The 27,913-nt window shown below is 41.0% G+C and overlaps 1 protein-coding gene across 4 annotated transcripts; it reads right to left on the reverse strand.

Moving 5' to 3' along the window:
* Positions 1-47: 47 nt before the first annotated feature.
* LOC120551696 (myoferlin-like) lies at positions 48-27,861 on the reverse strand. Of its 4 annotated transcripts, XM_039789208.1 has the most exons (55): positions 27,639-27,861; positions 26,677-26,732; positions 26,193-26,284; positions 22,026-22,134; positions 21,823-21,916; positions 21,546-21,706; positions 21,139-21,267; positions 20,893-20,955; positions 20,108-20,158; positions 19,960-19,990; positions 18,301-18,416; positions 18,041-18,167; positions 17,770-17,873; positions 17,595-17,663; positions 17,277-17,320; positions 16,628-16,710; positions 16,396-16,434; positions 15,956-16,080; positions 15,719-15,832; positions 15,394-15,571; positions 15,167-15,291; positions 14,872-14,981; positions 14,562-14,754; positions 14,255-14,410; positions 13,948-14,079; positions 13,692-13,855; positions 12,258-12,372; positions 11,850-11,952; positions 11,455-11,597; positions 11,136-11,306; positions 10,810-10,900; positions 10,654-10,731; positions 10,331-10,512; positions 8,843-9,001; positions 8,580-8,681; positions 8,325-8,486; positions 8,035-8,200; positions 7,862-7,935; positions 7,668-7,727; positions 6,383-6,394; positions 6,192-6,290; positions 5,955-6,083; positions 5,658-5,813; positions 5,464-5,555; positions 5,190-5,360; positions 4,932-5,080; positions 3,177-3,316; positions 2,980-3,068; positions 2,805-2,900; positions 2,553-2,694; positions 2,340-2,439; positions 2,036-2,229; positions 1,169-1,278; positions 853-1,000; positions 48-633 (listed from the first exon to the last, which is right to left on the reverse strand). In XM_039789208.1, the coding sequence occupies exons 1-55, from the start codon at positions 27,724-27,726 to the stop codon at positions 595-597; spliced, it is 6,225 nt and encodes a 2,074-aa protein (XP_039645142.1). In that variant the 5' UTR covers positions 27,727-27,861; the 3' UTR covers positions 48-594. The 4 variants fall into 4 exon arrangements, with proteins under 4 accessions (XP_039645142.1, XP_039645143.1, XP_039645144.1 ...); XM_039789209.1 differs by lacking the exon at positions 16,396-16,434; XM_039789210.1 differs by lacking the exon at positions 7,668-7,727.
* Between the last annotated feature and the right edge of the window lie 52 nt (positions 27,862-27,913).

Consider the following 27,913-nt stretch of genomic DNA (forward strand, 5'->3'; position numbering starts at 1 on the left):
TCCATTCAAGTTTTTTTTTCCAGTAACCACTGATAATGGATACCAACACTGGTTGAATAATGTTTTAATTAATTTAAACGATCTGTGAACATGTAATATACAAAAGACAGACACACTTGACATGACTGTTGGTAAAGTTGTTTGGCAGGATTACTTTGAGTGACCACAAAAATAGAAACACTTGTACATTGTAATGCAATCAAATACAACAGTCCTAATAAATACTCCCTTGGTGACACTTTATAGTAATAATATTTATATTTACCAACAAACAATGATAAGGGTTGATTACAGGACGTTGTATTGGATTGAACTGGACTGTACAGGGGCTTCTAGTTTCTCATCCCTCAGGCACTGTGATCACAAATCATGCAACATATTGCTCACAGTTTACAGGTGCAGACAAGTTTTCAAGGTAAAATATGATAATATAGTGCAATTGTGCAAGCATCCCTAAACCCATTTAGACCTTTTATAAAATTCTATATAGGCAGTAAAAAAAATAAAAATGTCTGGGCCGTAGTTGTGCCCAGAAAGTATGATCATCCTGTAGACTGTTGTCTTTTCCAGCTCCGCTGCTCCTCCATTGTCAGGTTATTGTAGTGGTTTCACTATCTTCATTGAGATGTAGTTCTGGAAAAGGCAAAGAGAGCGATCAAATCACTGCTTCACTATATTCTGGAGTACATAAAGCACACAGCTTCATAATTTTACATCATCAGCTGCCCCATAACAGTAAAGATTTGTGTCTATTTGGAAACACTGCATGCCCGTTAGGTTATACCAGCGGGACCAAATGATGTCATAATATAATATGACCGATGCTCTCGGATCCCTCTCGTCTGTCCTTACCGGTAAAGAGTACAACAGGATGGCGAGGAAGAGCACCACTATGATGAGGATGATGAGTCCGATGAAGAGGCACCTGAACCTTTTCCACACAATGAACTTCATGGTCTTACATGGGTTGGTAAACCAAAAGAAGGACGTGTCTGGACGTCTGATGGTTATGGAAAATAAAACAGTCTTATTTGTTTGTGTTACCAGCAAAACTGCACTTCTATATTCTAAATAGCAGTTTGGACATTAAAATTGGATGGCATATGCTTATAGAGATTCATATGTGCAGAATGAAAACTAGGGTATGTTTGACAGGCTGGCTTCTTACTTGGGAGGGTCCAGGTGTGGGTTCATGTTGGGGTCGTCTCTGCCTTTTCCTGCAGGTTTCGCATCTGCATCTGCTTCACCTACGATCTCCAGTGTCATCTCCACTTTGCCCTGTAAACAAACAGATGAAAACACAAACAAAAACAACAACAAAAAAGACAAAAACGGGCAGACATAATGAGCAAGATACAACGTAATAACAATGAAGATGCTTTCGGAATATTCAAATGGAGCAGAATCTATTCATCAGGCTACCGCAGGTAACTTAGAAACTTATTTATTATAAAGCTTATTAGCTCTTAAGCAGTAATGAATATGAAATGCAGCATTTGGTACTAAAACTGAAGCAGGTTTCAGTCAACGCTGTCCCTGATGCCATACCTACATTCCTGCTAAGAGTCTACTGCAAACTAAGTCATGCTCAACTTTCTTCCCATTCAACCCTGTTATTGTTAAGAATAAAAGTTACAGTGAAGTATAAGAAATTAAAAACAATAAAAGCAGATAAAATACGAGATTTTAGGCTGCTAGTATGGGACCGTGTATAAACCGTTGCCCTATACACGTAATCCACCCGCAATTCTTGCCGTTCCCAGAACGGGCCGGTCCCACCGGTCTTACTTTTTAATTTTCTTTATATGCTCATATAGATTGCCACACAGTTTCAACAATGCAACTTCAGTATAAGAAATGAACAATTATTTAAAGAAAGACAACATCCAAAAGAAAGGTCTTCAGCCTTGATTTAAAAGAACAGAGTTGCGGCGGACCTGCAGTTTTCTGGGAGCTTGTTCCAGATATGTGGAGCATAGACTACATGTTTGAACAAGGCCATGTATCTCTGGGTGTACTTTCTATTCATACTTACGCCCAGGACTTTCTTTCCATCCTGTTCAATGGAACAGGGCCACCAGCCTCTGACTGACTGCTGAGCAAACAGAGACTTGGCCTGATCCATCTTGTGTGGAGCTCCTATTTCCAGATCATCCATCATCTTCAGAGCGCACTTCTCTGGGTTCTTGGCAGGAGCAACCAGGTTACGCAGATCCAGCTCCAGGGACCCTGGGATCACAGAGTTAAAACGTCCACAAACAAGTTTTGTAATGGTGGTCTCCGGGTAAATCAGACACTTGAAACAAGTTTTGGTTTAACTTTAAATGGGAATGTCTTACCGAGGTAATCATCCAATGAGAATTTGTCATTATCCCATATCTGAACAATCAGCTTGGGGGGGATCCTAAATTCTGTTTTGTCAAGACTCCAAAAGTGCTCCTGTTGGAAAAAAAAAAAAAATGTAATTAGCAAATGGCCTCATTTTTGAATCTGTACAATATTATAGTGGTCCGTATTTTATTTCAAGCCAATATAGTTCACACGAGCCTCACCTTCTTGGACACGAGGCAGAGTTGTTCAGCAGGCAGGTACTCAAATCCAAAGACAAACCTCCAGTTAAAGTTGCCATCTCCGTCCAGAGACCTGTAGTGGACGTCGGTCTTCTGCTTGTCCTCCTCCATGCCTGGCATCCAGCTGGCAAAGGGAACAACAGGTGTGAGCATTCATTTGTCCTGTCCCAACAGGTTCCACAGTAACCTACTATACAGAATTGATAGTGAATTTGAATCATTCATCAGCCAAACCCTTTGACATAGATGTCACTCATGCGTTCTCCTGTGATGCTGGTCTCATCTAAAGTCACGTCTGTGGTGTTCCAGATGACAGCGCGCAGGAAATACCTGAACATTCAAAGGCACAGTGAGCGTTAACTCAGTGGCATGTGATGGGACCAGTGATGAAGCGCTGAACAGCACTTACTTCTTAGGCTTGCGTGGTGTGATGTCAAAGGGAGGTCCAGGGAGGCCGATGCTTTTGGGGAAAATATCCACCCACATCTGTAGCTTTCCCTAAATTAATACAATATATGGTTTTATTTAAAAAACAAAACAAACAAAAAAATGACAAAATAGCTGTGTCAGGGAATCATACAATATGTGTAAGCGGTGACAACTTACCTGAGAGATATTGGGCTGGAAGCTGCTGTAAAGGGTCCTGGTCTCCACATGTTCGGGGACAAGTCCCTGTTTTCTGAGCACGTGCAGGCAGAGGCGTTCTAGGGCCGGACCCATGTGCTCATGAATTTCCTTGTTGTTCTCTGGATGTGGAAACAAGTTAGCGCTTCATTAAGCTTACATTATAAATGATGCTAACATGCTAAACTGGATGGTTAACACAGTAAACATTAAACCTGCTAATTGCATCATGTTAGCATCGTCATTGCTTGCTTATATTATATTAGCTTGCAGGGAATGCAATTATACAGTGATAGTGGTTGAACAACTAAGTGGGCCATGGCCTACAGATGAAGCTGCCTATCCAGCCAGTTGGTCCAACCATTTCAGCATAGCCTGAGCAGATACAATGTTGGGGTTAGAATATTCTATATCCTTGATGTTACACTTCCGGGGTTGCTCTGGTGCCGCAGGAAATTCTGCTGGATGCATGTATTTTCCGTTTCCTTCTGCTTTCTTTGTGCGGACTATGGTTAACTGCTCCTCAGATCTCTGCAGGGTGAAATGAGAATCTGTCCAATCTGAGTTTTCTCTCGCACAACTATTTTGCAGCAGCTCTGTGCGGAGCTTAGCGCTGCCCATGACGATTCTGATTGGTTTAAAGAAATCCCATTAAACCAGAGCACGTTTTCCTCCCATCCCCGAATGCTATGTGGATTAGCCAGACCCTCCTTCAGCACGCTTTAGAGGACGGTCTGGCAAAGCGAGACTAGGGTTAGAGTATCTGCTCTTTGCTTGGGTGAGGGTAGGATTCAAAAGGCCTCTTAAAGGTACGTTAGCTGAAGGCTAGAGAATGGTGTTGCCTGTAAGAGGGTTTAATAGATTAATAACGGCCAGGGCAGGGCCATAGCACACAATTCTGAACTCTGTACATAGGCATTCTTTATGGGCCCCTCCTTGGCTCCACGGCTATTCATTCTATTATCATTGTGGGCCCACCTCATATGAGGGCCCTGAATATTTTGTCTCCCCCCCCTTTTGACGCTTCTGATGATGGCACATCCTGATAGCCACTGCCGGGTCTAATGACAGGTCAAAACATACTTTAACATCAATACTGGGCCAATTCCATAAGGACACTCACCCAACGTTTGGCACATTTCACTGAGAATTGATCATTTTAAATTAACTGCAAGCTACTATACCTTATGCCAATGGTAGGGTGAATCACACCGGTGGTGGAATGTAACTAAGTACATTTACTCAAGTTCTGTACTTGAGGACAAATGTTGAGGTACTTGTACTTAACTTGAGTCTTTTGTTTTCATGCCAATTTCTACTTCTATTCTATTACATTTCAGAGAGAAATATAGTACTTTTTACTCCAATACATTATTCTGGCATCTTTGGTTACTAGTTACTTTACAAATTATGATTTTTGCACACAAAACACATGTAGTTTATAAAATACGATGTTTTATTATAAATGAAACTACCTAACAATATAACGGCCTACAAGTCCAGCTGAAATGATTAGACGATTAAACGCAGAACAGTTTTGATCGTTTCCAGTTTCTAAAATGCGAGAATTTTAGATACTTTTACTTAAGTAACATTTTCAATACAGGACTTTTACTTGTGACAGAATATTTTTACAGTGGGGTATTAGTACTTTTACTTTAGTAAAGGAGCTGAATACTTCTTCCACCACCAATTCACACTCATTTACAGCATTATATTTGAAACCATTGACATTACCAAACTCAGCCAGCGTGTATTGTTTGCCATTGAAGGTGAGTGATGTGCCGTTGTCTTCTGTCCTGGGCTTGGACAGGCCTTTTAGACGAGCCAGGTTATCCAGGATCTCAGAAGGCTTCAGCTGGTCCCGCCACTTGTTGATACCAGAACTGAGACACAAAACAAAAATGAAAGTAAAGATCATTCATGAGTGCAGGTTTTTAGGAATATTACATAAATGTTCCCCCTAAGATTGCCCATGCCCAGCTTTTTCCTTACATGCAGTAGGTTTGTGGCAGGCCACAGTAGGAGTTATATCGGGACAGGAAGCGGTTCTCAAGGTCAATCACGGTCTCGCCGACCTTCTCGTCGCGGGTCAGCAGATCGTAGTCATAGACGGAGATTTTCAGGTCCTTTTCCTGGGGCAGGAAACACGTCATCTCAAACATCCTAAACAAAACAAAATGTGTGTTTGAGAAAGTGCAATGATTTACCCTTTAAGCAAAACAAGGTGTAATATTATATTCTCTATTGCATAAATTTGTCCATTTACCTTCCAAACAGAGGGCTGGTGGTGTTGGGTAAGTAATGGTCTCTGTCATCAACTGTGTTCCTTCCCAGTGACATCTTTATGTATGGATCACACTGAGCAGCAGAGGGAGCACAAGTTCAAGCAGAAAGTGCTGACTGGGCTGCGTGTGTCGAAATATGCTGCTTTTATTCTTGGAAATAAAGATTCATTCTTACGCTGCCATTATTGTCTTTGGGCTGCAGGTCTATGGCCCGGACCACATAAATCCTGACCAGACACTCCTGAGGTCCGCTCTCTGGCAGCTCTCTGAACTGACGGGGAGGGGGAACAACACCTGGGTCGTCTGACAGAGGGTACACCTTAAATGAACCCTGCAGGTACAAGAACAAGCACACAAATCAGATTTGACTTACTGGGCTTGGTCGTGAGCTGAGGAGATTCAGCTCATCTTACAGCTTCACTTTTGCTCGATCCTGATCGAGTGTTTAGTGTTGTGAAAGCTGTAAAACTACCTTCAACTCTCCAACCACAGAGGGGTCATCATCGCCACTTTCATTCTTGCCCCGCAGCAGTTTGAAGGTGCTGCAGAAATCAGTCAGCCCTTTGAACTCCGGGACATCCTCCAGTTCGCAGTCAAACACCTGAGGATACACAGTCACATTCAAGTCACTCACAACAGCCATGACATACAACATGTGTGACTTTACACTATAAAGTGGGTCCTGTGGGAAGAATAAAAGCAGACTAACTTTGAGGGTATCGTATCCTTTTTTGAGGTAGGGGCCGCATTTTTGCTGGTCTCCAGTTGAAGCGTAGAATTTGCTCCACCAATCGACTGTCTCTTTTTCCTGAAGATTGAATTGCACAGTGTGAATCTTCATATATGGTTCTCTGCATTTGGTTTTAGAATCTGAAGTCATATTCACTTGTTTACGCTCACCTTCTCTTCAATCTTTTGGAGAAAGACGATGCGATGTGACACAAAACAGAACAGAAGTCACAAGTACATAGACATACAGCAGTAACTTACAAAAACCTGTGTACACAGTACATACAATAGGCTACAAATATTGACAAGAAAGTGAAAAAGCGAAGGAAAGATTGATAAGGAGATTTGCAATTTCACGATTGACAGCAAATCTGAAAACAAGGGCGTTAACAAAGGTCTGTGTAAGACCTGGCTTTGAGTTATGTATACAATAATAATAATATTATAAGCTTATTTGCTTTCTTGATAGGACTTAGATGTGAAGAATGAGACCCCTTGCATGTCTGTATGCTAAATATGAAGCCACTGCCAGAAGCTGGTTAGCTTAGTTTAGCATAAAGACTGGAAACAGGAGGAAACGGCTCACTCGTCTTTGTCCAAAGATAACAAAATCTTCCCACCCGCACCTCTAAAGCTCACTAATTAACACTTTACATCTCGTGTGTTTAATTTGTGTAAAAACATCAAGTCAAGGAAGATTATGTGCAGGGGTGTCAGACTGGGGGTGGAAAGGGGACTGAGTACCCAGGGCCCTCATGTAAGGAGGGCCTTAAAAAACGCTATAATGAATAGCTGTTGATGTAGGGAGGGGCCCATAAAGAATGCCTTTATACAGGGCCCAGAATTGTGTGCTATGCCCCTGGTTATGTGCTAGAATATTTCTTGGCCCAACACAGTAACTTCCTGGAGCCTTTTCATCAATTCACCAACAGAGACTTCAGGAAGGGACTGAGCCTGACATGTTTTTTTTACACTTTGGTTTTTTCATGGATTAATTCCAGCCTTTATGCTAAGCTAAGCTAACTGGCTGCTGACTGTAGCTTTATATTTAGCGTGCAGACATGAGTGGTATCACTTTTCTTATTTTACTCTTGGTTGGAAATGAAATAAGCACATTATCCAAAATGTAGAATATTGGAAACTGTACTTTCAGCCACGTCATGGCAGTTTGATAGCAAAATCAGTTTCCATGTGAGTTAACTTCTTGGCAGCCTGTAAATAAATATTTACATGTTAACGCCCTTGCTGTGGAAAAATAATGAAATGTGCTCATTAAATTAGTGACAAATTAAGAACAATCACAGTTATTGTGACACTTCCCACGTAGATTAATGGCAATATTATGAGGCCTTTGTCGAGCTCGCCCTAGCGCTGTGGATTAAGTGATCTCAGACTCCCAGTGTCATGGGTGCACAGCCTTGTGGATTAGAAAGCTATAATAAGTAATCATACATACAAAGTAGGAGGTAGTAGGGGAAGCCATTTTGTTGACAGCAGCTGACATGCTGTACATGAACTGTAAGCCAGAGCAATCACGTTTGTCAAATTTGACTAGGGAAGTCAAATTATGCACTTCTTAGTGACAAGAGGAAAGAAGAATAAACAGTAACTAGTTGGAAACAACACGAGGAATACGTTGATAGAGTTTACCTGAGTTTCTAGCAGTGGTCTCTTCTCCTCCATGTTAATAGAGAGATGTTTGGAAGGAGAAGCCATCAGAGCCACTGCGGGAGGACAACATTAGGCCAAGGCTTTATGTCTCTCTGTCATTGTATCAGAATGTTCGGAGTCATTTTGTATTCTTTTTTTGTATGCCTCCTTACTTTTGGAAGACATGGCTCCCTCTGCGGTGATAGTGTAAGGGTCACATCTGAACTGCTCCAGAGTAGTGATGGTGCACTGACCCACCACAGGCTTCCTGCCAAACGGACGGTGGTCAATCACCTTCAGCACAATGGGAGGTGTGTACATCTCCTCCTTCGGCAGGAGCTGGATGGAGGGTGTAGAGAAGGTTTAGAAAAAAATAGTATAACCATTATAAGGCTTAAAGGTATAGTAAGTGATGTTAATCAAATACACGTTTAGTCAAATGCATGTGCAACCCTGCCATTACCACTTTAATGAAGAGAACAGAGCTGGGGAAGTTGGGATTCTTCTTCATGTTCTTGATGATGGCTGACTCCACCCTCTGCCCCCCACACTCCACCACCAGGCTGGGGGAAGACACTGAAGCCAGCTGATACGGCTTCATGTTCCTCAGGCCCCATGCGAGAATCTGAACACACAGAGACACACACACATCACAAGTGATGTTCGATACATTATGTAAATCAGTTCAGAGGGACGGTGTCTAAAGGTTGTGTGTTACCTCCACAGCAGTGAGCTGCACCACAGGCCGGATTCCCTGAGGAACCATGTAGAGGTTCTCTGCTCTCTTTGGGGGAACCAGGGGAAGATTTGAATCGCCCGACTACAAAGACAGAGACAGGAGAGTATGGATAATGCTGACCTTATCCCCAGTAACTTACTGTGATACACACTCTAAAATGTCAAACAACTACAGGCCTAGTGAACATAGCTGTGTTGTAATTACTGTAAAGAAGCCATTTCTCCACTACTTTTAGGACAAACCTCATCTTTAAGAATGAGTTCTGCAGCCACCAGTGCCTCCCCCGCCTTTTGACCTTTATGGATGATGGGCTGCCACAGCAGTTTTGGTTTCTGATCCATGCCTGGGTTCAACTTCACCAGTGGTGCGCAAACACTGCGGCCCAGCAGCTCATCCTTCCCCTGGGCAGAAGATAACATGTCACGGTTATATTTTCACGCCTTTAGCTGATGGCTCTCAAAACAGGTATTACAGTTTCAGTGTAGAGGAAAGGTGGACATTACTATAAAGGAACAACAACAACAACAACAACAACAACAACAACAACAACAACAACGAAAGACATCAAGTTTTTTTAAATTGAAATTAATTCTATAAAAGTCAAATTTAAATTTCAAGACCAATACAAGCTTCTGCTTGAGAGATTATTACTCAAATAATTATTTATTTCTGCGAATTAAAGTTTCTAAGTGAAATATTAGTTTTTTTCCTATAGCAATTATCTGCAATAATTCAGTTAGATGTAATTTAAGGTACATCATTAAGTAATAAAATCACACATCTTTAGTTGTACAAATGCTTTCTCTATGTACATCTGCTACCAGTGTTGCCACAGTTATTTAGAAAAAGTAACTTAGTTACTTTACAGATTACTTGATTTTAAAAGTAACTTAGTTACTTTACAGATTACTTGATTTTAAAAGTAATGACGTTAGATTACAAGTTACTTTATTAGTTACATTCCGCAACTGCCGACAACACCCCCACAGCCTAAACATAAAAATGACACCCGGTTTACTGTGAGGCAGCTCAGCATTGCCAGTAGTAGGGATCCGGTTTATTATGGCACGAAAGAGAGCGAGTCAACGGTGTTTAAGGGCAGCATTTCTTCTACAACATAGGCCTACTGCCCGACCAACTTCAACTCTCCCCCACTTACTGGTTTTGCATCGAAGTCCAGCTTTTGTTGTTTGGGTGGTGGGGGACCTCCTGCTCTATGCTTCGCACCACCTGCTGGGACTTGCTCTGTAAGTTTGACTGCAGTGCTGCGACTCCAAATGTTTCTTCAAATTTGACGTAGTGTTTTTGTAGCTAGATAGCACTTTGTCGCCACCAGCACAGAGTGTACAACGAACCTTAACATTGCCGTCTTTAGCTGACACAAACTCAAAATAGTGACTGTATTTCCAGCTAGAAAACGTGCATCTCTCTCCTCCCTCCATTGTTGTTTATGTTTGTGTCGCTGAGTGGTACACATGAACTGTCCTCATGCTGAAAACGTGACTTGTCGCATACGTGACTTCACTCCCCGAGACGCAAGAAGAAAGCAAAAATATATATTTTTACTAAGGAAAATTACAAAAATAGTAATGCACAGTGACTTGGATAAGTAACTTTAATCTGATTATTGGTTTGGAAATAGTAACGCGTTACATTACTCGTTACTAAAAAAGGGTTCAGATAAGTAACTAAGTAACGCGTTACCGGCATCACTGTCTGCTACCACCTACCACTTGGTCTTTGTCGTAGAACTCCAGAGCAACATTAGGGGGGCGCTGAGCAATGTTCTGGGGGTCTCCATAAATCTCCACATCACTGAAGATCAGAGTTTGGTCCCAGGTGGGGTTCAGTGTTGCTTGCAGGGTCTCTGTTGTCTTACTAAGATGAAGGAAGGAGACGTGTGCATAGGGGTCTGCAAAGGAAAAAAACAAACATGCGTGGTTTAATGGTCATCTGTTCACATCCATCATGAACAGCTATTTTTGCAGTCTTAATACTGATATTAGAAACTACAACATTTAATCATATTTTTGACCACAGAGTAGAATCTTACCAGAAAAACTATCTTGGTCCATCGCTGCCAAGTTCTGTGCCTGATAGACGTAGACGCGGAGATGATACATATGCGACCCTGTGGAGAAAGAAAACATTCAGCAGCATATATTTGAGCATGATCAATTAATTATGTGTCACTATATGCATCGCTCACTGTCAAAGGAGCAGGACACAGTGGGCGTGTTGGCACCAAACATCTTGGCGGCGTCGGCCTTGGAGCCTTTCTCCTCTGTATCACCACCACCCTGCAGAGTAAACCAAGGCAGACATCTCAGAGCTTTTACCTGTTCATGTTTGTTTAATACATAAGTAAATAGTTGGTGACTCAGTGAGCTCAGAACTGGTTCGTGTTTTAATACCCTTCTCTGCAACTCATATGTGGACGACAGATACACAGTCACAACTACCTTTATGAAAGCACATCCTGACCCAAATAAGCGGTTTGAATCAGAATTACACATTTGTTTTCCTTTTACTGACCAACGCCCCCTCCAGTTGGAAGATGGCGGAAGCGCCGAGCCGGTTCTCAGGCGCCATCTTCCGCCTCCAGCGCCGTCGACGAAACGTATCCGATGAACGCTCCTTCTTGTGGAACTTCCAGCCAATCAGAGAAGAGTATTCCCAGCCCTCAGGGTCCCCTTGGTCCCGCTTCTGTGAGCAAACATGTTTAATAAACAAGTAGCTCAAATAGGATTTTATTAATGAAACTGATTAATAATCAGAAATTGCAATATTAGCTTCCTATATTAAACAATGTCACATAATATACAGTAGCACTGCCCTATTGGCCTTTGCTGACCTCCACAACGGCTCCTGCAGGCAGCGCGGCTCTCTTGCGTGCTCGAACCAGACGTCTCCTGCGGTGGACGTGGTACACCTTCTCCGCAGAGACCCAGGACCGGGGCTTGTCTTCTGGGGGAATAGTGATTCCATACTCCCAGCCTGTGGAGAGCACACACAGAAACAGTTACACAAACAATGTGAATTTGTTTCATTATTGTTTGTTTTGGATACAAGAACATATAGTTTAAGTTTCACCATATGAGTTTAATTTATTATTATTATGACTTAGCAAGGAGTTACGAGTGAGTCAGAGCCCTCGCAAACCAAGGGAGAGAGGAAAAAAAGAACTAAATAAGAAACATCAGCTTGAAGAACTCTATAGATTTTAGCTGGTGAGGTAACTGTCTGCACCTTGATCATCCACGGCTCTGTTGTCATCCACAGTCCACTTGTCCTCCCACATCCAACCTGGAGGACAATCAAACTCTCCAGGGTTACGGCTCTTCTCTCCATTCTGGGTAACACAAAACCTGCGTTAGCGGCACATGTTCATTTTTTTCATTTGTTTATTTTCTTCACGTCGTTTGGCCTACCTATATATTAGAACAGGTTAAAGAAGGAAAAGCAACAAAACCTTTGTGGAAATAATGGAACTGCCTCCAAAGTCAATGAGTAATTAAGAGAAAGAGTGTCTGGCTGGTATTCATGCATTTCTTTTTGGGTTGTGTGTGTCATAGAGACAAGGGGAATATTAACTGTGTTTGTGTGATATTTAAAGCCACCAGCACATTTATTTGCATGTCAGTGCGTTGCTCTCACCACATCGGTGAAGGGCTCAGAGGCAGCCTTCCACTCTCCACCGGGGAAGCGAGTCTCGTTTTGGTACACCTCGTCCATGAATTCAGAGTGACCAGCATCTGCCTCCGTTAAGAGACTGAAATGCAAAGTCAAACATATGTACCATCTGTGTGTAACATGAAAACACATTTATCTAAAAAGGAATCTGTGTGTGTGTGTGTGTGTGTGTGTGTGTGTGTGTGTGTGTGTGTGTATGTGTGTGTCTGGTTGTCATTTGAATATCTCGAAAACCATTCATCCAATCTACTTTACACTTGGTGGGTGTATTGCTGGTTACCCAATAAACTAGCTGTTCCAGCAGAGTTCAATATTAATAAACTGTGAATAAAACTAATGCGGGGGCAGGGCTTCACAAAAAATTTAAACACCTGCCATTTAAATCCATGCTTCACCATTACTTTTTAAGTCTATTTTTTTTTTTTTACAGTCTATGTAATGGTTCCTGCAGAAAGGATGGAACAGCATCAACAGGTGTTTAACTCCAGAGCTTCACAACAGACTACCCTACAAGCAAATGATGAAAAGAAACATACACAAACATATGAATGCCCAGGATCTCGGTCTACCCAGCATGTCGTACAGCTAGTTTTTGTTGCCGACATTTGCACATTTTTGTCCAGCCGCTCGGCGCGCTGTATATTAGTGGCTGAGCCCACTTTCCGGCTTCCCCACCGCCCAGGCAACACTGCCTACTACTACCTTGATGTGTGACAGCTACATGGAAAAAAACAGGCAACACGCCAAATCCTGATTGCACCGCTTGCAGAAAATTACATCACTTTATTTTAATGCAGCCTTTAAAACCAGGAAAAGACAACAATTACCATATAACAAAATCTAAGAAGATATCTAGTCTCATATCACAATATTGATGTAATATCTATATATTGCCCATCCCTACTGGATAGTTTAATGAATATTAATGAATCATATTTTGTAAAATCTGAATCTGCTACGTAACCGGTAACATTTCTCTGTCCGGTAAATTTAGTTGCTCACAGAAATGTACTGATAACATTGGCATGGAAAAACAAACAATTACACATGTACATTTGAGTCAAGATTGAAGTCAAGAGAGTGGTTTTACTTGCATTGACAGAGGTAGATAAAAAAACGTGTAAATAAAGTCCAGCTCACTGGTACAGTCTGGTACTTTTTCATTAAATCATGGTCTAAGGCATGAGAGGAATGTAAACAGTAGGGAGCAGATGTAGCCCACTTCCTCTACTTAAATCCAAAGATTGTGTGTGTTCAGTGGAAAGAGGTAAGACAAAAGACTTAAAACTAAAAACTTTTTTTCTCATAAATTTAATCTGAATCATGAAAAAACAAAAAACACAAGGTCTTTCTCTTGAGGAGGAAATATGTCAAATCGCTATCTAAAAGTGTACTCACGCTTTCTCTGGGTCAATGAACCAGTCAGATTCCCACTCCCATCCTCTCGGGGGCAGGAAGTGCTCTTGTTTCAGCTTCAGTTTGCCTGTTACGTCTGAATATTTGTGGCGCCCAACTAGTCCCGTGGTCCCCCACTTCCCAAACACCTGGGCCTGGTTCTCGTACTGTAATGCAAAAAAGAAGAGCACGTTGGTTTTAGATGCTGACTGCTGGCTCTGAAATGGGCTATGACCATTTATATTTTGGAGTGACATACCAGCTCAGCAAACACGCTGAAGGTTCCCTCAGAGTACGAGTTGAACTTCTTCTCATGTGCAGACAGACCCAGCCACATGTTGACTCTAATCTGAACCGGCACCTTCAGGCCCATGTTCTTATCCATGGGGTACTGAAGGGAACAACAACAAATAACTGAATAATTATAGTGCGGTACCTTTTAGTAAGCAAAGGACCAAATTGTTACCCCTTTTAAAATTTATTTAGAAATGAAAAGCTGTTCAGACAAAATCTAATAGATTACTACATCAAATGTTCCTCTTTTTTCTTTGACTGCAGAGGTGTACCTTTAAAAAGACTGTCTGTATCTTGCCACAGTGCTGACCGCAGGCCTGCTCGCTGTATGTGGAGTAGAGTAATTGGTGAGCGGGAATGCGACTGTAGGCCACCCTCTTCTCACCACGTATCATCCAGATGATCACGTCGGGCATGCTGTTCTGGGGCTGGACAAAAGACATGTGCACAAATGCAAAATTATGGATCGGCAAAACAAACAATTTAATGCTTGGCAATGTTATTTTACTGCAGGTCCCCCTCCCTTGTCTAAAGTGGAATTTCAAATGCTCAAATGCTTGCTGTCTTTGTACTACGTACTTCCTCCGCCAGCAATTTAAGTTTGTCCAGCCAGGTCTCTAAGTCAGGCAGAGTGTCAGGGATCTCTCTGGCCTCCTCTCTCATGCGTCTGGCTCCGTCCTTGATGCTGGCCAAAGTGTTGTCTCGCAGCTTCTTGATTTGGATGTCCAGAGATGTCAGGTTGGAGCAGCTCTCGAGCTCAGGTGTTGGGAAACTGTGAGGAGAGCAGAGACAAATGAATAATTCCAGTCGATACAACACACAAACTGATTCAAACTAAATAATTAACCAGCAAACTCTCATGACAACAGAAATGATCTTGATCGTTTACCTTTCTAGGTCTTCAATCAGCTGGTTGAGCAGCTTCAGCCACACCTCTACAAGTTGATTTTCGGAGACTTTAGCCAAGATGGCCGTTTTAAATGCCTCCAGGTTGGATTCCTGCAACAACAACAAAATAGGGGTGAGGATTACACTCCTATCTTAAACCTCTATGACTGACTCTCACACTGACACATGTACACACGTGTACCAAACATTAGTACAATACAGTACGATTTAATGGCTGCAAACGTATCAATAAATCATAAAGGTTTTGTGGATTACAAGGGGTATTGCATTATTACCAGGTGGTGAGTAATGTAGAGGATGATGTTGACAGAGTCTAGGCGGTGGCTAATGTCCTCCCAGTACGAGAGAACCACAACCACTGGCTTAGTGTTCCCCCAGGGCAGGTAATAGTAGTGATTACCTAGAGAAAATACACCCCACTTAAAAATCCTCTTGACAAGAAAGCAGGTTTTAAATGTGTCTTTACTGTGTGAACAGATCACATAGTAGCTTCCTCACTCACCATCAAATACAGCACGGCTATACTGAGTGGTGGAGGCCAGCGGTTTGCAGGTGGTGTCCAATTTATTGCCGTAGTTACCGATGCTGACCTCAAACTGGATTGGCTCTCCTGGTTCATGTAACATGGTGGCGCTGTGGAAGACTGCACACAAACTGTACTTCCTCCTCCTCTGGTACTTCTAAATGTAAAAAACAAAACAGCAAAAGAAAAGAGAAGTTGAAAATATTTTAACCAACTCATTCTTTTGTATCAGGCAGGGACAAGTGAAACAACACTGCTGTCAAACTGAACCACACCTTTGTCAGGGTTTAAATAGTCGCATTACCTGCACCACCAGGATGTCGTCGCTGTGGATACTGTCTACTGTTTTGTCTGCTTTTCCCTCTAGCTTAGTGGACAGCTCGACCAGGATCCTGCCCCTGTACGCCACTCCTTCTCCCTGCAATGACATTGATATGAATTGTTGAAAAACCAATAAAGGGGATGTAGGACAGGGGTAAAAGGGAAAAGAAAGATTACAATTGTAGATACAATTCTACAAAACAAATTAAGTCTTCTCTACATTGCCATAATTGAGATCCTCATAGGGGTCTGGCAGGCCGGTGAACTCTCTGGGGCTGCCGTACAGGTTGACATAGCAGGGCCCAAAGGCGGGCAAGAAACCCACTTCAGACTGCCCTGGTGTAGCTGTAAAGACATGGAGAGAGACTTAACCTCTTTATGATTAGATGAAAGCTATGCTAAGCAAAGCTTTTTTGTTAGTAAGTGCGGTATTTGAGGCGGTGGTGATGGACATATTGAGATGGAAACGGTGAATGCTTGGTAAGCTGGTGGCAGGCACTACGACAACTAAACAGTTAAACACTTAAATCCTAATACTGACGTCAGCGTAGCTTTTTTGGCAAAGATTTAGACTTTGCTGATTTCAGCAAATGAGCATGCACAACATGCTTATTGCATTACATCTCATGCAACACAGAGCAAAAAAGGACACATTGGAACCTTCATATGACGGTATTTCCATACTTCCCGCATGTTCCTCTATTCCAGGAGAAAAAGGACAATTCAATTACCAATAAGAAGTTATTACACACAAGCACATAACCGTAACAATGGATACATTTTTCCACACAGGTTTTCACAAAAGATCCAGACCTATTAGGCAGTTTATTTCCAGCAGTGATGTAATGATTTTTATTATGAAGTACTTTTAAAAAAGATCTAAAAAGAATACCTTCTATCTCTCCACCAGAGGAGGCTATCTTGGCAAGGTTCAGGTATGTGGTGCCAACAGCATCATTTCTTGTCAAACGATCCCTGTAATCACACACTACACCTTTAGACACACACTGCACACACACACACATAGCACTGCACTTGTAATTAACTGGTAATATGCACATTTCAAAATGTAGGGGTTATTGTAATGTTCTGCTTTTTCACTATCTCTATGAGGAAAGTACATTTAATAAAAAAAAAAACAATGTCTCCTTGTTGTTTATGTCTACATGTTTTAAAAAATGTATTAATTGGCTCTGGGATTCGAGAGGGTTTTCAACACCTTCTGAGGCATTCAGTTTTCCTAACATTTCCTCTTGCACTTACTTCCCCTTCAGCCTTCCTGGACCCAAGTTATCTGAGTGTTCGCTCAGAAATGCACAATAATGAAAATTGGCTGAGAGACGGTGCCAACAGGATCCCAGAGCATACTGAGAGGAAGGGAGAGGCCTGCACATAGTCATGGGCTGCTGTATTATTTTCATGTGATTGGTGATGGGGCATGACTAGAAGTTTTGTGGTACACTTTTTCAACCCTGTGAACAAAATAACACTAACATAAGGCTACATCTCTTAAATATAAGTTGTAATCTTGTTTAACTTACCAATCAAACACTGTCAGTTTGACACGCTCACACATAGAGGGGAACTATAGAAAACAAAAAAAGCAAGTTATAAAAGACTGAAATTCATTCATGATGCCTATTTCTTTAATGCTTTTTGGGGGCTTGTATTGCCTTTGTTAATAGGACAGATTAAGTAATGAAAGTGGGAGAGAGAGAGGGATGACATGCAGCAAAGGGCCACGGGTCGGAACCGAACCCACGGCCGCTGCGACAAGGACTAATCCTTGTTACATGGGGCGCACGCTCAACCAGGTGAGCTAACCAGGCGCCCCAGAACACAGCTTTTCATCCTCTCACCTTTACTTGGAGGTTCAGCACTTGGTTCCACTCTGGGTTTGCATTCTTCTCAATGATCTGAGTGCACAGCTGGAGAGAAAAACAAATCATCAGCTTTTCTTCTGTTACACGATTGTTATGTCCAACATGCATACATTCACCACTGCAGCTAAAAAGAGACAAAGTGATCAGGAACCTTCTTGCCAGCGAAGCAAGCCTCCAAGAAGGGATCCACCAGGTTCTTCTTGTTTTCTTCCCCTCCAAAAATTTCTTTCATGCTCTGGATGAATGCATCATCCACTGAAATGAGAAAACATTGGAAGAAATTTTAATTAAATGTAACCATACTTTATTTATCAGTAATTAAGTCTTTTTTGTGTATGAACCAGTAATTGTTATGTCCTGTGTGGTTTCAAAGACCATTTGATTTGTTACAATTATAAAATAACTGCTACATCTTGTCTTACTCTGGGGAATGTCCTCAGCTCTGAACACCTTCAGTGACAGGGTGGCCCATCGCAGAGTCATGCCAGCTGGCAGCAGCAGATTGCTCTCTATGTCATCCTGATCGTCATTTAAATCCCTCTTCTCTACCTGCAGCGTGTGAGATAGAAAGAACAGAAAAGAGTCTATGAGAGAGAGTAGGGGGCATGGCCACCATATTTACATGCGGAAAGAGGAAGCAACCAGCGCCAGTGAAAGTCATCTGAGAGTCTTTCCGTCGTACCGGAGGCTCATCTCCGGCCCCAACTACGAAGAGGCTGACTTTGAGGTAGCCTTTAGCCCCGGAGCTGGAGTCATCGGCTTCATTCAGCAGGAGCCACTTCCTCATGACACAGTGGGCTGCAATGGGTCACACACACACACACACACACACACACACACACACACACACACACACACACACACACACACACACGAAGGACACACATTAACACAGACAGCACCATCAGGTAGAATGATCCACACCTTGTGCTTGTGTGCACACATTGAGCTTATGTACACTATCCCTCAAAGACATTATCATAAAGTCAAATTAAAACCAAGTTTAAAAAAAAAAATGTTAGAAACTATAAAAAAATATTAAACCCAGAAATGGTGAAAAAAACATGTATGTTTTTGTTCTCTAGCAAGTTTGCTAAGCTGTATGTATGTAGGCTAGTCGATAAAAAATATATTTTTTAAGAAATTAGTTTTTGTCCAACTTTACTTCATCTGATGTTTTCCATAGAGCCAGAGGGAGCTTTAGAGTCGGGTGATAATGATCTCATCACTATGAGCAACACCATTCACATACTCATGTGACGTATTGTTAATAAAAAAAGATTGATTTTATTTGTTTAAAAAAAAAAAAAGACTTGTTGTTGGCATGCATATATATATATATATATATATATTAGGGATGCACCGAATATTCGGCCACCGAAAATTTTCGGCCGAAAATGGCCCAAAAGGGCATTTTCGGTTTTCGGCCGAAATACCTTTATCACCGAAACAATACGGCCGAAAATGTTGTGATGACGCAAACAGAAAACGCGACCTGCACGTGTGTCAGTACCCGATCCACCTGCAAAGCGTCTCCTAAGCAAAGAGGTTGAGACGGACCACGAAGTGAAAACAATGAAAAGTGCTCTTAGAGTCTGTCAGCACACGCGTTTCACTGAGATCTGTTTCGGATCCGCTGCACTTCATCGCGACTGTACTTGATCCGCGTTATAAAGACCATTACTTGGATGCGGAAATAAAGCAGGGCGCACGGAAATGATCCAGGCCGCGATGGATGCGGAGGAGCCGCGTAGAGACGGGCGCCGCGAGCAGCGCCCAGCGCAGGAGGAGATCAGAGCGCAGAAAAAAAGACTTGTCTCTCTGCACCAGATGAGGGGCATGCACCCTCGTTGTCTGATATGTTCAGTGAAATCCTGCAAGAAAGTGCCTCAATTAATAATAATAATAATAATAATAATAATAACAATAGGTAAGCTATTCTGTTCTTAGGCTACTGTATACTGTATGTGACTATCAGATTGTAGCCATATTTCTGCTAGATATGTTTTTAATTAAACTTTAATATTAATTTTGTACAATTGCATTGCCTTGATTTTAGTAAAGTTAGTACACAGTCATAGCCATAAATGCAATGGTACTAATAATTGGCTTAATTTCTTTCGGTGTTTCGGTTTCGGTTTTCGGTCTTGGTTTCCTCTTTTTTCGGTTTTCGGTTTCGGCCAAGAATTTTCATTTCGGTGCATCACTAATATATATATATATATATAAGACTATAGTAACTATAGTAACCCTCTCACATTCTGACTTCCACTAGCCAAACAATAGCATCCTTTAGGCAAATGTAAATGACACACAAATCTGTGGTTTGTGAAACGCTTACCTGGTTCATCATACACATAACCAACGTCCAGCTGTGTGTGAGAACAAAACCAGGTCAGCCAGTCTCATATTTAAAAAAAGGCATCAACCACATTTTTTTTTAACTTATTGTAAAAGTGAAGGTGTGAGGATGAAATGAGACCAGACACCTTGAATTCTCCCATGATACTGTCAGCCCTCAGTGAATAGGAATTATACACCTGCAGAGAGGAGAATTCACAGTTTATATATGTATTTGTACATATAATAATAGAGTACAGGACCTCAAAATCAACGTATGTGTACCTGTGTTGTAATGTAACAAAGTATAAATACTTCACTACTGTACTTAAGTAGAATTTTCACATATCTGTACTTTACTTTGTTGTTTATATTGCCGGAAACATTTACTTTTACTCTACTACATTTCCTAATTAAAATGTATACTTTTACTCCACTACACTTCTCCTAAGCATCTTAGTTACTCGTTACTACAAAATAAAATCAGAAGAAATTTGTTACACTGGAAAAAAGCAGGTTTGGTGAATCATTGCTCCTAAATTGCCAAGATAATGCACCCTCCATTCCAGTTGGTGACCTAATGCCTGTTTGTTGCCAAGTGGCAAAAAAAATAAACCATAGGCCAAAACTAAAGAAGAAGAAGAGGAGGAAGCATAATGACTGATAGTGTCATGGAAGCACCTGGTGCAGGCTCACCATGGTAACATACGATGACCACAGTGGTGATAAAGATAACGTTACACACCTTTGGTCATAAAGTTCATAATCAAAGTTTTTTTGAACTTTTACTTCTAATACTTAAGTACATTTAATATCAGAAAATTACTTTTGAAACTTAAGTACAGTAGATATCAGATACTTTAAGAAGTCATTTTCTGGTAAGATACTTGTACTTTTACACAAGTACTGCTTTCAAGTACTGATGTGTACTAACCCGGAAGCTGATGGGCTTATCAAACAGATCGGATGGTAGCATGTGGACATTGTAGAAGAATATCTGCGAAAAATACAAAAAAGAAACATAGAAAACGTTTAAAGGGGACAGTGCAGCTCAACCTAAACCTCGCAAAATTATTACTATTAAGTGCGAGACCAATGGAATCAAAAGGAAGACTATTCTCAATCCATTTCAAATCTGTGTCGTCTATTGTCTTCCTGTGTAAGAGAGAAGTGAGTGTACCTCATCAAAGAAGGGGTTGTTTCCCCTCTTGATCCTGGTCCTGTGGGTCTGTCCGCACACATGAACCTTCACCACTGGTTTGATGTTGTTGCCGGACAACTGACGGGCCTCGATGATCCGGACACGTATCTACAAGACGTGTAGTTTCACGGTATCAGTGTGCATGAAGAACTTATGACAGTATGAGAGCATCCGATTCTAACCAATCTGATCTTTGGGTGGAAAATAGGTATGTTCTTGTAGTTAATACAAAAGAAGTAATAAAAACTTATTTCAGTTTTTGCTGGCTGTTTTCTAATTGCTGGCAGATCGTTCTGTTCTTGATATGTGTATTAAAAATTGAACGTGCAGTATATTGTTGGTCTTGGTTGATAATCACTCTTTAGCAAAAACGCTATGAAACTGACCTGGAAGTCCTGAGGTTTGTCAACTAGTCGCTGGCGATTCTGTGACCTGTTGAACCGCTGGCGGAGGTTAACGGGCTGACCCGGGGCGACCCCTGAGGAGCCACTTTGGCCCCCATCTGGTAGAGTCTCGTCCCCCTCCTCACCACCACCCCCACCACCCCCTAATGAGCAGAAAAACAAGATGATCAAATACATGGCATGCGTCTAATAAAATGTATTGCTACCAGTAAACCTTTACTGCATTGCACTGCATCACTAAGAATTAGAGAAACAATACCAGCATCCACTGTGGCGTCTCCTGCCAGAGGGTCGTTGGGGTTTGGTGCAGCATTGGCAGGAGGATCATAGCCAATCACGAGGTTGATTGTAGCCTGGAATGAAATGATTGGCGGGTCTATTATTTGATTTCTTAAAAAAAAAAAAAAAAAAGGAAGTCTTCCTGTTGCTCAAATTCTTTGATTCATAAAGAAAGATACTTACTCCTATATTCTGTCCACTTTCATTGGCCAAAGGAATATTTCTGGATGGCAGGGATCTGGTTTGACCTGAGGCAAAGTCTTTCAGAGAGATTTTGGTTGACCCAATGAATCTGGAACACAGCAGTGAAATATGAAATGCAGAAATAGATTTGAATCCACTGTACTGCACTAATTTCCTGATTTAATAAGGCAAAACTTAGGCTTGCAATTCAGCCAACATATCCGTAATCATGTTACAGGCCATAGACAAAAAATGTATTCCGTATGTGCGCTCAGTGGTGTCACATTTACAAAAGGGGCACATAGTGTGGCAGGTCACCTCCCAGAGCTAACAAACCTTGCCTGCTCAGACAAACAAGCACACACACCTCACAGTCACGGTGCAGAAGCTTCCAGCCAGTGATTCATGATGTGTTTTCATCATGTGGGACTTTAGAGAACTGAAATAAACCAGTTCTTCCATTTGCAGGTCCTTTGAGCACCAGCTTTGAACAACAGAGCCAGGGTGATTTTGGACCCGTTCAAATTTTAGATTACCTATTATTTTCCAATGGTTAAATAACAAAAAGTAATACGTTGGCTGAAAATCAGAGGAACTTCCTGGTAACAAAAACATTATCCATCTGTAAACACTGAGTCATTTGCCTCAGAGTGAAAAACTTCCCTTATGGAATATTAATTACATTTCCTGCTAAATGAAATAGTCAACATTTTACTGATTAAGTTGAAAATGAATAAAAAAATGTGTCAAGAAAAGGCGGTGAATAAAGGATGGAGATTCAAGATGAACTAGAACTCCTTAGATAGTTCAAGGACCAAACTAAATGAAACTAAATGTGGCAACAACAAAAAAAGATTGGACTAACAATAATATTGGACTCCTCTTATACAAGTACAGTAGCCTTTTTCAAGTAGTGTGTAGTTATAGCTTGTGGTTGATTGCAATCTTTCTTGGTGTTCAGCCAAAAGCTACGCTGCTCATTCTTTTTACCTTCATGAAGGAAGAAACGATTAGTTGCTGATTACACTGCATTAGTTTGAGCTAGGTGTACCTAATAATAAATAAAAAATAAACTTAGGTAATGTTTGGCTGATGAATGATGTTCACTGTATTGTGTCAAAAGTAACACAATGTAGCTAAAGGAATGCAGTACATCATTACAAACTATATCATTCTTTGGGTGGACTGAGTCATATTATTTTGGCAGCATTCCTGACGGGAGGAATTTTCCCAAGATACAAACTCAGTTACTCACTACGGACACAAGATCCAATGACACCACTGTAGGCTCAGAATCAGCTAAGCTTGTGATTAGACTCAAATATCCAACATTATGTCTTTATTTCCCCCTTTGCTAAAACACTTAAGTCAGGTCATAGGATTTGTATGATCTTGTCTTAATACTAAGCAGCAAAGCAACTGATAACTTAGATGAGGGTATAGATTATTAAAAGGTAAATTATAAATATGTTAAATCATCATCTGCATTCCACTGACTTAGAGCAAAGTAAGATGAATATATAATTCAATGAACTATATACAGTTACTCAGACAGCTGCATATAACAGGTTACCAACGATTTAGGTCATTACAGAAATAGTTGGACAGAGTTTTGTAGGGAGGAGAAAGAATTGTTTTGGCAGCACCACATCCGGAAGGAGGTTGACACAGAGATTGTCCTGGGAGTTAGTGGCCTGGTATGTAGCCCCGAATCTCACTGAGGCACCAGCATTGTTAGGTGTAATTTCCAATGGCTTCTTAGCAAATATGTGGACAGGATTTGGATCAACTAGGATGTAACTCATCCACTCTCCTAGGAGTTTTTTCCTTAGACACGTCTGCCAACAGCTTCATGCTCCAAACTATTCAAAAAGCTTAGGTGACCCAATTCAGGCGTAGGGCTGTCCCTCTCAGATATTTGTCATTTTGCAACTTCTTTGCATTCTGATAAGAGCATTCAAATATGAATGAGATTAAATCATACAGTAGAATTGTACGGTATCAAACACTACACACACTAGCCTGAACATCTACCAAAAGTTATGGGACAATATTGGAGCTCAGTGCTGTATGAATTGTGAACAGAATATGGAAGATGTGTTTAGTTTTTCCCCCATTGTTTCGTGTAAAAACAGAATGTAATGAACAAAACAGACTTTGTGACAGTTGCAAAGCCCTGGTGAGTCATAGGGAAACATTCACACGTCCAAACAATTGCAATCACCCACACGCAAAAAAGGATGTGTATGGAGTTATGGTTGGATGTATAGGTATAGGTACAGTTTACCCTTTTGTCAGCCTTTAACAGCCAGTGGAACAACAGACAGCAGTGCTTCTTGCCATCAGACTTTTAGTCATACATAAACAAGTTTAAACGTTTGGCCTTTTTCTGGTATAACAATCTATTTTAACAATTCTAATTTATCCAAACCAAATAACTATGATCACCTTTCCATGAAGGGAAAGGAGTGACTTTCAACACAAGAGTCCTTGGCTGGATTTCAGTTCAAAAAGTTAATTATTAATTCATTCAGTCATAATTATTTGCCTTAACAGATCTGTTAGCATGGATGAGTGAGATGATACAGCGCTAGGCTTTGCCTAGCGTGTGAAAATCAGCAGTCACAGATACCTAATTATTACTGTTGCGTCATATATTAATAAACAGAGTTTTCAGCATTGCAAGGCCATGAAAATCCAGAAATATTTTACATAAACAAGGTAGGTGAAAGTAGGTCAAATATTAGGACTCACTGCATTCTAAAGTAAAAACATTTTTTCCAGCCATATCCTATGAAGAATTTTACCTAATTGTTTTACCACCCCCACATTTTACTATTCCAAGTGTATCTGAGAAGAACAAGTTAATATTTAATGGTAATAATAATAATAATATTTAAGTGGCCATTTCCTTATCACGTTAGTGTTTCCCCTTTCTTTGCCATGACAACAGGGATTACCCATGACAGCAGCTGGGAAACTATTTAAGAAAGGGAGAAGACCTTTTCTGCTCCCACTGTGTAGATCTTTAGGGAGTGTGTCAGACGGGCGAGCTCAGTGGAAAACTTTACTCAATTTAACATGGACTCGTGTGCTAGAGAGGCACCCTTAAAAAGCTCTTCCCCTCCTCCTTATGACAGTCCTATGCACTGGGGGAACTCTTACTAGATACAGCTTATGAACAGGAGAACAAAAATATATATATATATATATATACACTGCATTTGATCTGTTAGAGATAAATCCCAAAGACACATATACTTCCATGTGCTTTGTTTGCTAACAATAGACAAGACTTTGATAGCAGTAATTAGAAATGTCGAGGAAACATTCTTTGCGGTTGGTCTAGATTGGTCCCATATGTGATTCTGGCTTTATATGGAAGTGACAACCTTGAACTAAGCAACTAAGAAGCATTTTGCATTACAGCACCTCTCCTCACACAGTGTTAAAGCAGTTTATCCATACTGTATGCACTGCAGTTACACCACTACAATATAGTTTGGCAAGTAAATGCCACATTAAAGTATTTTCCTTTAAAATTTTCCCTGTCCTCAGTGACAGAGTACTACACAAACCACCCCAGAGAGAGAGAGAGAGAGAGAGAGAGAGAGAGAGAGAGAGAGAGAAGACAAACAGAAATGCATCTATCCATTGTTGCCCAATCATACTCAGTCATCCCACACAGCCCAGCAAGTCTCAGCATGGCAAGCAGGGTGTGAGGGGGTAGACAAAGCTAGCCACACAACTCAGACAGAGGGTTACTATCATAATATCTAACTTACTTCCCTTGTGTGTTACTGTGTCTGTGTTAATAATGATGTGTATCCTAACCTAACTAAGCAGGTAGTGGAACTTTGGCATGTACAAATACTTATTCGCATCAAAGGTACTTCAGATTGAGATGGACTTAAAGACAGCTCGTGTTAGACTGCCTGTGTTGTCTCTGAATAACTATAATCCAAAAAATTGACATGCATACAGTACAAAAAGCTTCTGTCAGCTAACCTGCCGTCGGACTAGACAGACTAGAAAGTCATCGTTCAGACAAGGAGAAGTTTGTGTAGTGATTCAATAAGGTGAGGCTCACATCTTCTCTTTCATCCTTGCACAAATGCCAAAGCAAACACAGAGCTCAGCTGTCATCCTGGGTTTGTTTCCACTTACTTATCTTTCCCAATGGTTTCATAGTCTTTCACAATCACGTCTATGTAGGAGCTAGAGTCCAGCCCAGTGCCCTTCAGATCGAACTCAAGCACCTGCAAGACAAGATGATGGACACACAGCCCGTCAGATATGATACTCCAACTGCTGTTATGTCCTGAAGAAACAAATCTTTATCTAAGAGCAGGCCCATTAATTGATGTAACCTGCAATTTTGCAACTCAGCCAGTACGACCCAAAGCAGTCACACCGAACTGCGAGCTCGTAATCTGTTGACGTGGTCAATTCATCCTGACAGTCATATGATGACCATGTGATGTGTAGTGCTGCCTTTGAAGTGGCGTTATCTTTTAATTTATCAATTATTTCTGCTTTCGTTAGCAGCTGATTTAAACAAACGTTAAAAATGAAAGTACAGGAGACAGGCAGTGATATCTGCATGTCCCATGTGTGTGTGTGTTTGTGTGTGTTTGTAATGGAGATTTACCTCGTTCCACACAGGATTCAGCTCATTGTCAATCCATTTGGTTTTCTTCTTCTCTTCTGAAAGTGAAATAATTTTTTTGAGAATATTTATTGAAAATTCGACTCTTAAACATTTTACCCACTTGTTTTGCTGGCAAAGTTAAGTTAATGCTGTGTCTAAACTGGCATTAGTTGTGCATGCTTTATGGGAAAGAGTGATATCAGTGGGCTGCCGTTTCTGCCTTTACAAGGAAGAAGGGAAAAAAGAGAGAAGCTGCCACATCTGGGTGGGTGATGATGATGATGATGATGATGATGATGACATGGGTACAAAAAACAAACAGCTGAGAGCAAGTGGGTCTGACTACCAGGATCACTTCCTCATCCTGGTGGCCATTCTGTCAATACCATTTTGTGTCTGATACCATTTTAATTCAGTAGCTGAATACTAATTTCCCTGCAATTTCTAACTTGTCTTTTCTCTCTTATTACTCGAGTCTTTGTTCTGTTTTACTAGCTTTTTATCTTGCTATGACATGTTGGGAACATGTTCAGTGATGCAATAGAAATTATGCTTGTTAAGTTTTTTTTCCCCTTACATAATATTGCATTTAGAAGAACTACATTGACACTTAAAGCCTACGTTTTTAAAATTCTAAACGGACTATTGGACGTCCAGTTAATGCACAAGCAGAAGAAAACTAAAGAATACCATTACTTTATAGTTTATTTATTGCATGGGTTACCATATAAAAACCACACCAAAACAATTAAAACCATGTAGTGACGTCATACTAGATAAAAGTATAACTAATTAAGCGACTATAAACTTAACATTTAGTCAAAAAGACACAGTTTAGACCCTCCTTTGAGACCAAATGTTAGGCTACAAGTAACCCTTTTTCTCCCGTAGAATGAATACAATTTAAACGTTAGGCCTATAAGTAAAAAAAAAAAAAAAAAAAAAAGAAAGAAGAGACTTACCTTTAAAAATCACAGTGGTAATTGGATCAGGCTGTCCAACTTTCTTTTTCGGCAGCCCTTTAGCCGATTCTACAACAACACGCAACATGGCAACAAACAGGTTAAAAAAAAAAGACTAAATCAGTGAAGTTGAAGAATTAAATGAAAAAAAAAAAGTCTACAATGGATTGTCGTGCTTTGGCATGCACACTGCCCCATCACTGAAGCAGACAGGGCAGGGCTGAGGAAGTATATTTCCAGTCCCGATTGTGAGAGCGAGGGGAAATAAGGGCGGA

The sequence above is a fragment of the Perca fluviatilis genome, chromosome 21, assembly GCF_010015445.1.
Source record: "Perca fluviatilis chromosome 21, GENO_Pfluv_1.0, whole genome shotgun sequence".
Lineage (NCBI taxonomy): Eukaryota > Metazoa > Chordata > Actinopteri > Perciformes > Percidae > Perca > Perca fluviatilis.

Coding starts and splice junctions, on each gene's coding strand:
- LOC120551696 (XM_039789208.1), bottom strand. CDS start 27,726: ATGTTGCGTGTTGTTGTAGAATCGGCTAAAGGGCTGCCGAAAAAGAAA. Junction 14,080..14,254: donor TACAGACAGTCTTTTTAAAG/GTACACCTCTGC, acceptor TGTTCCCTTCAG/TACCCCATGGATAAGAACAT. Junction 2,695..2,804: donor AGTGACATCTATGTCAAAGG/GTTTGGCTGATG, acceptor TCCCTTTGCCAG/CTGGATGCCAGGCATGGAGG.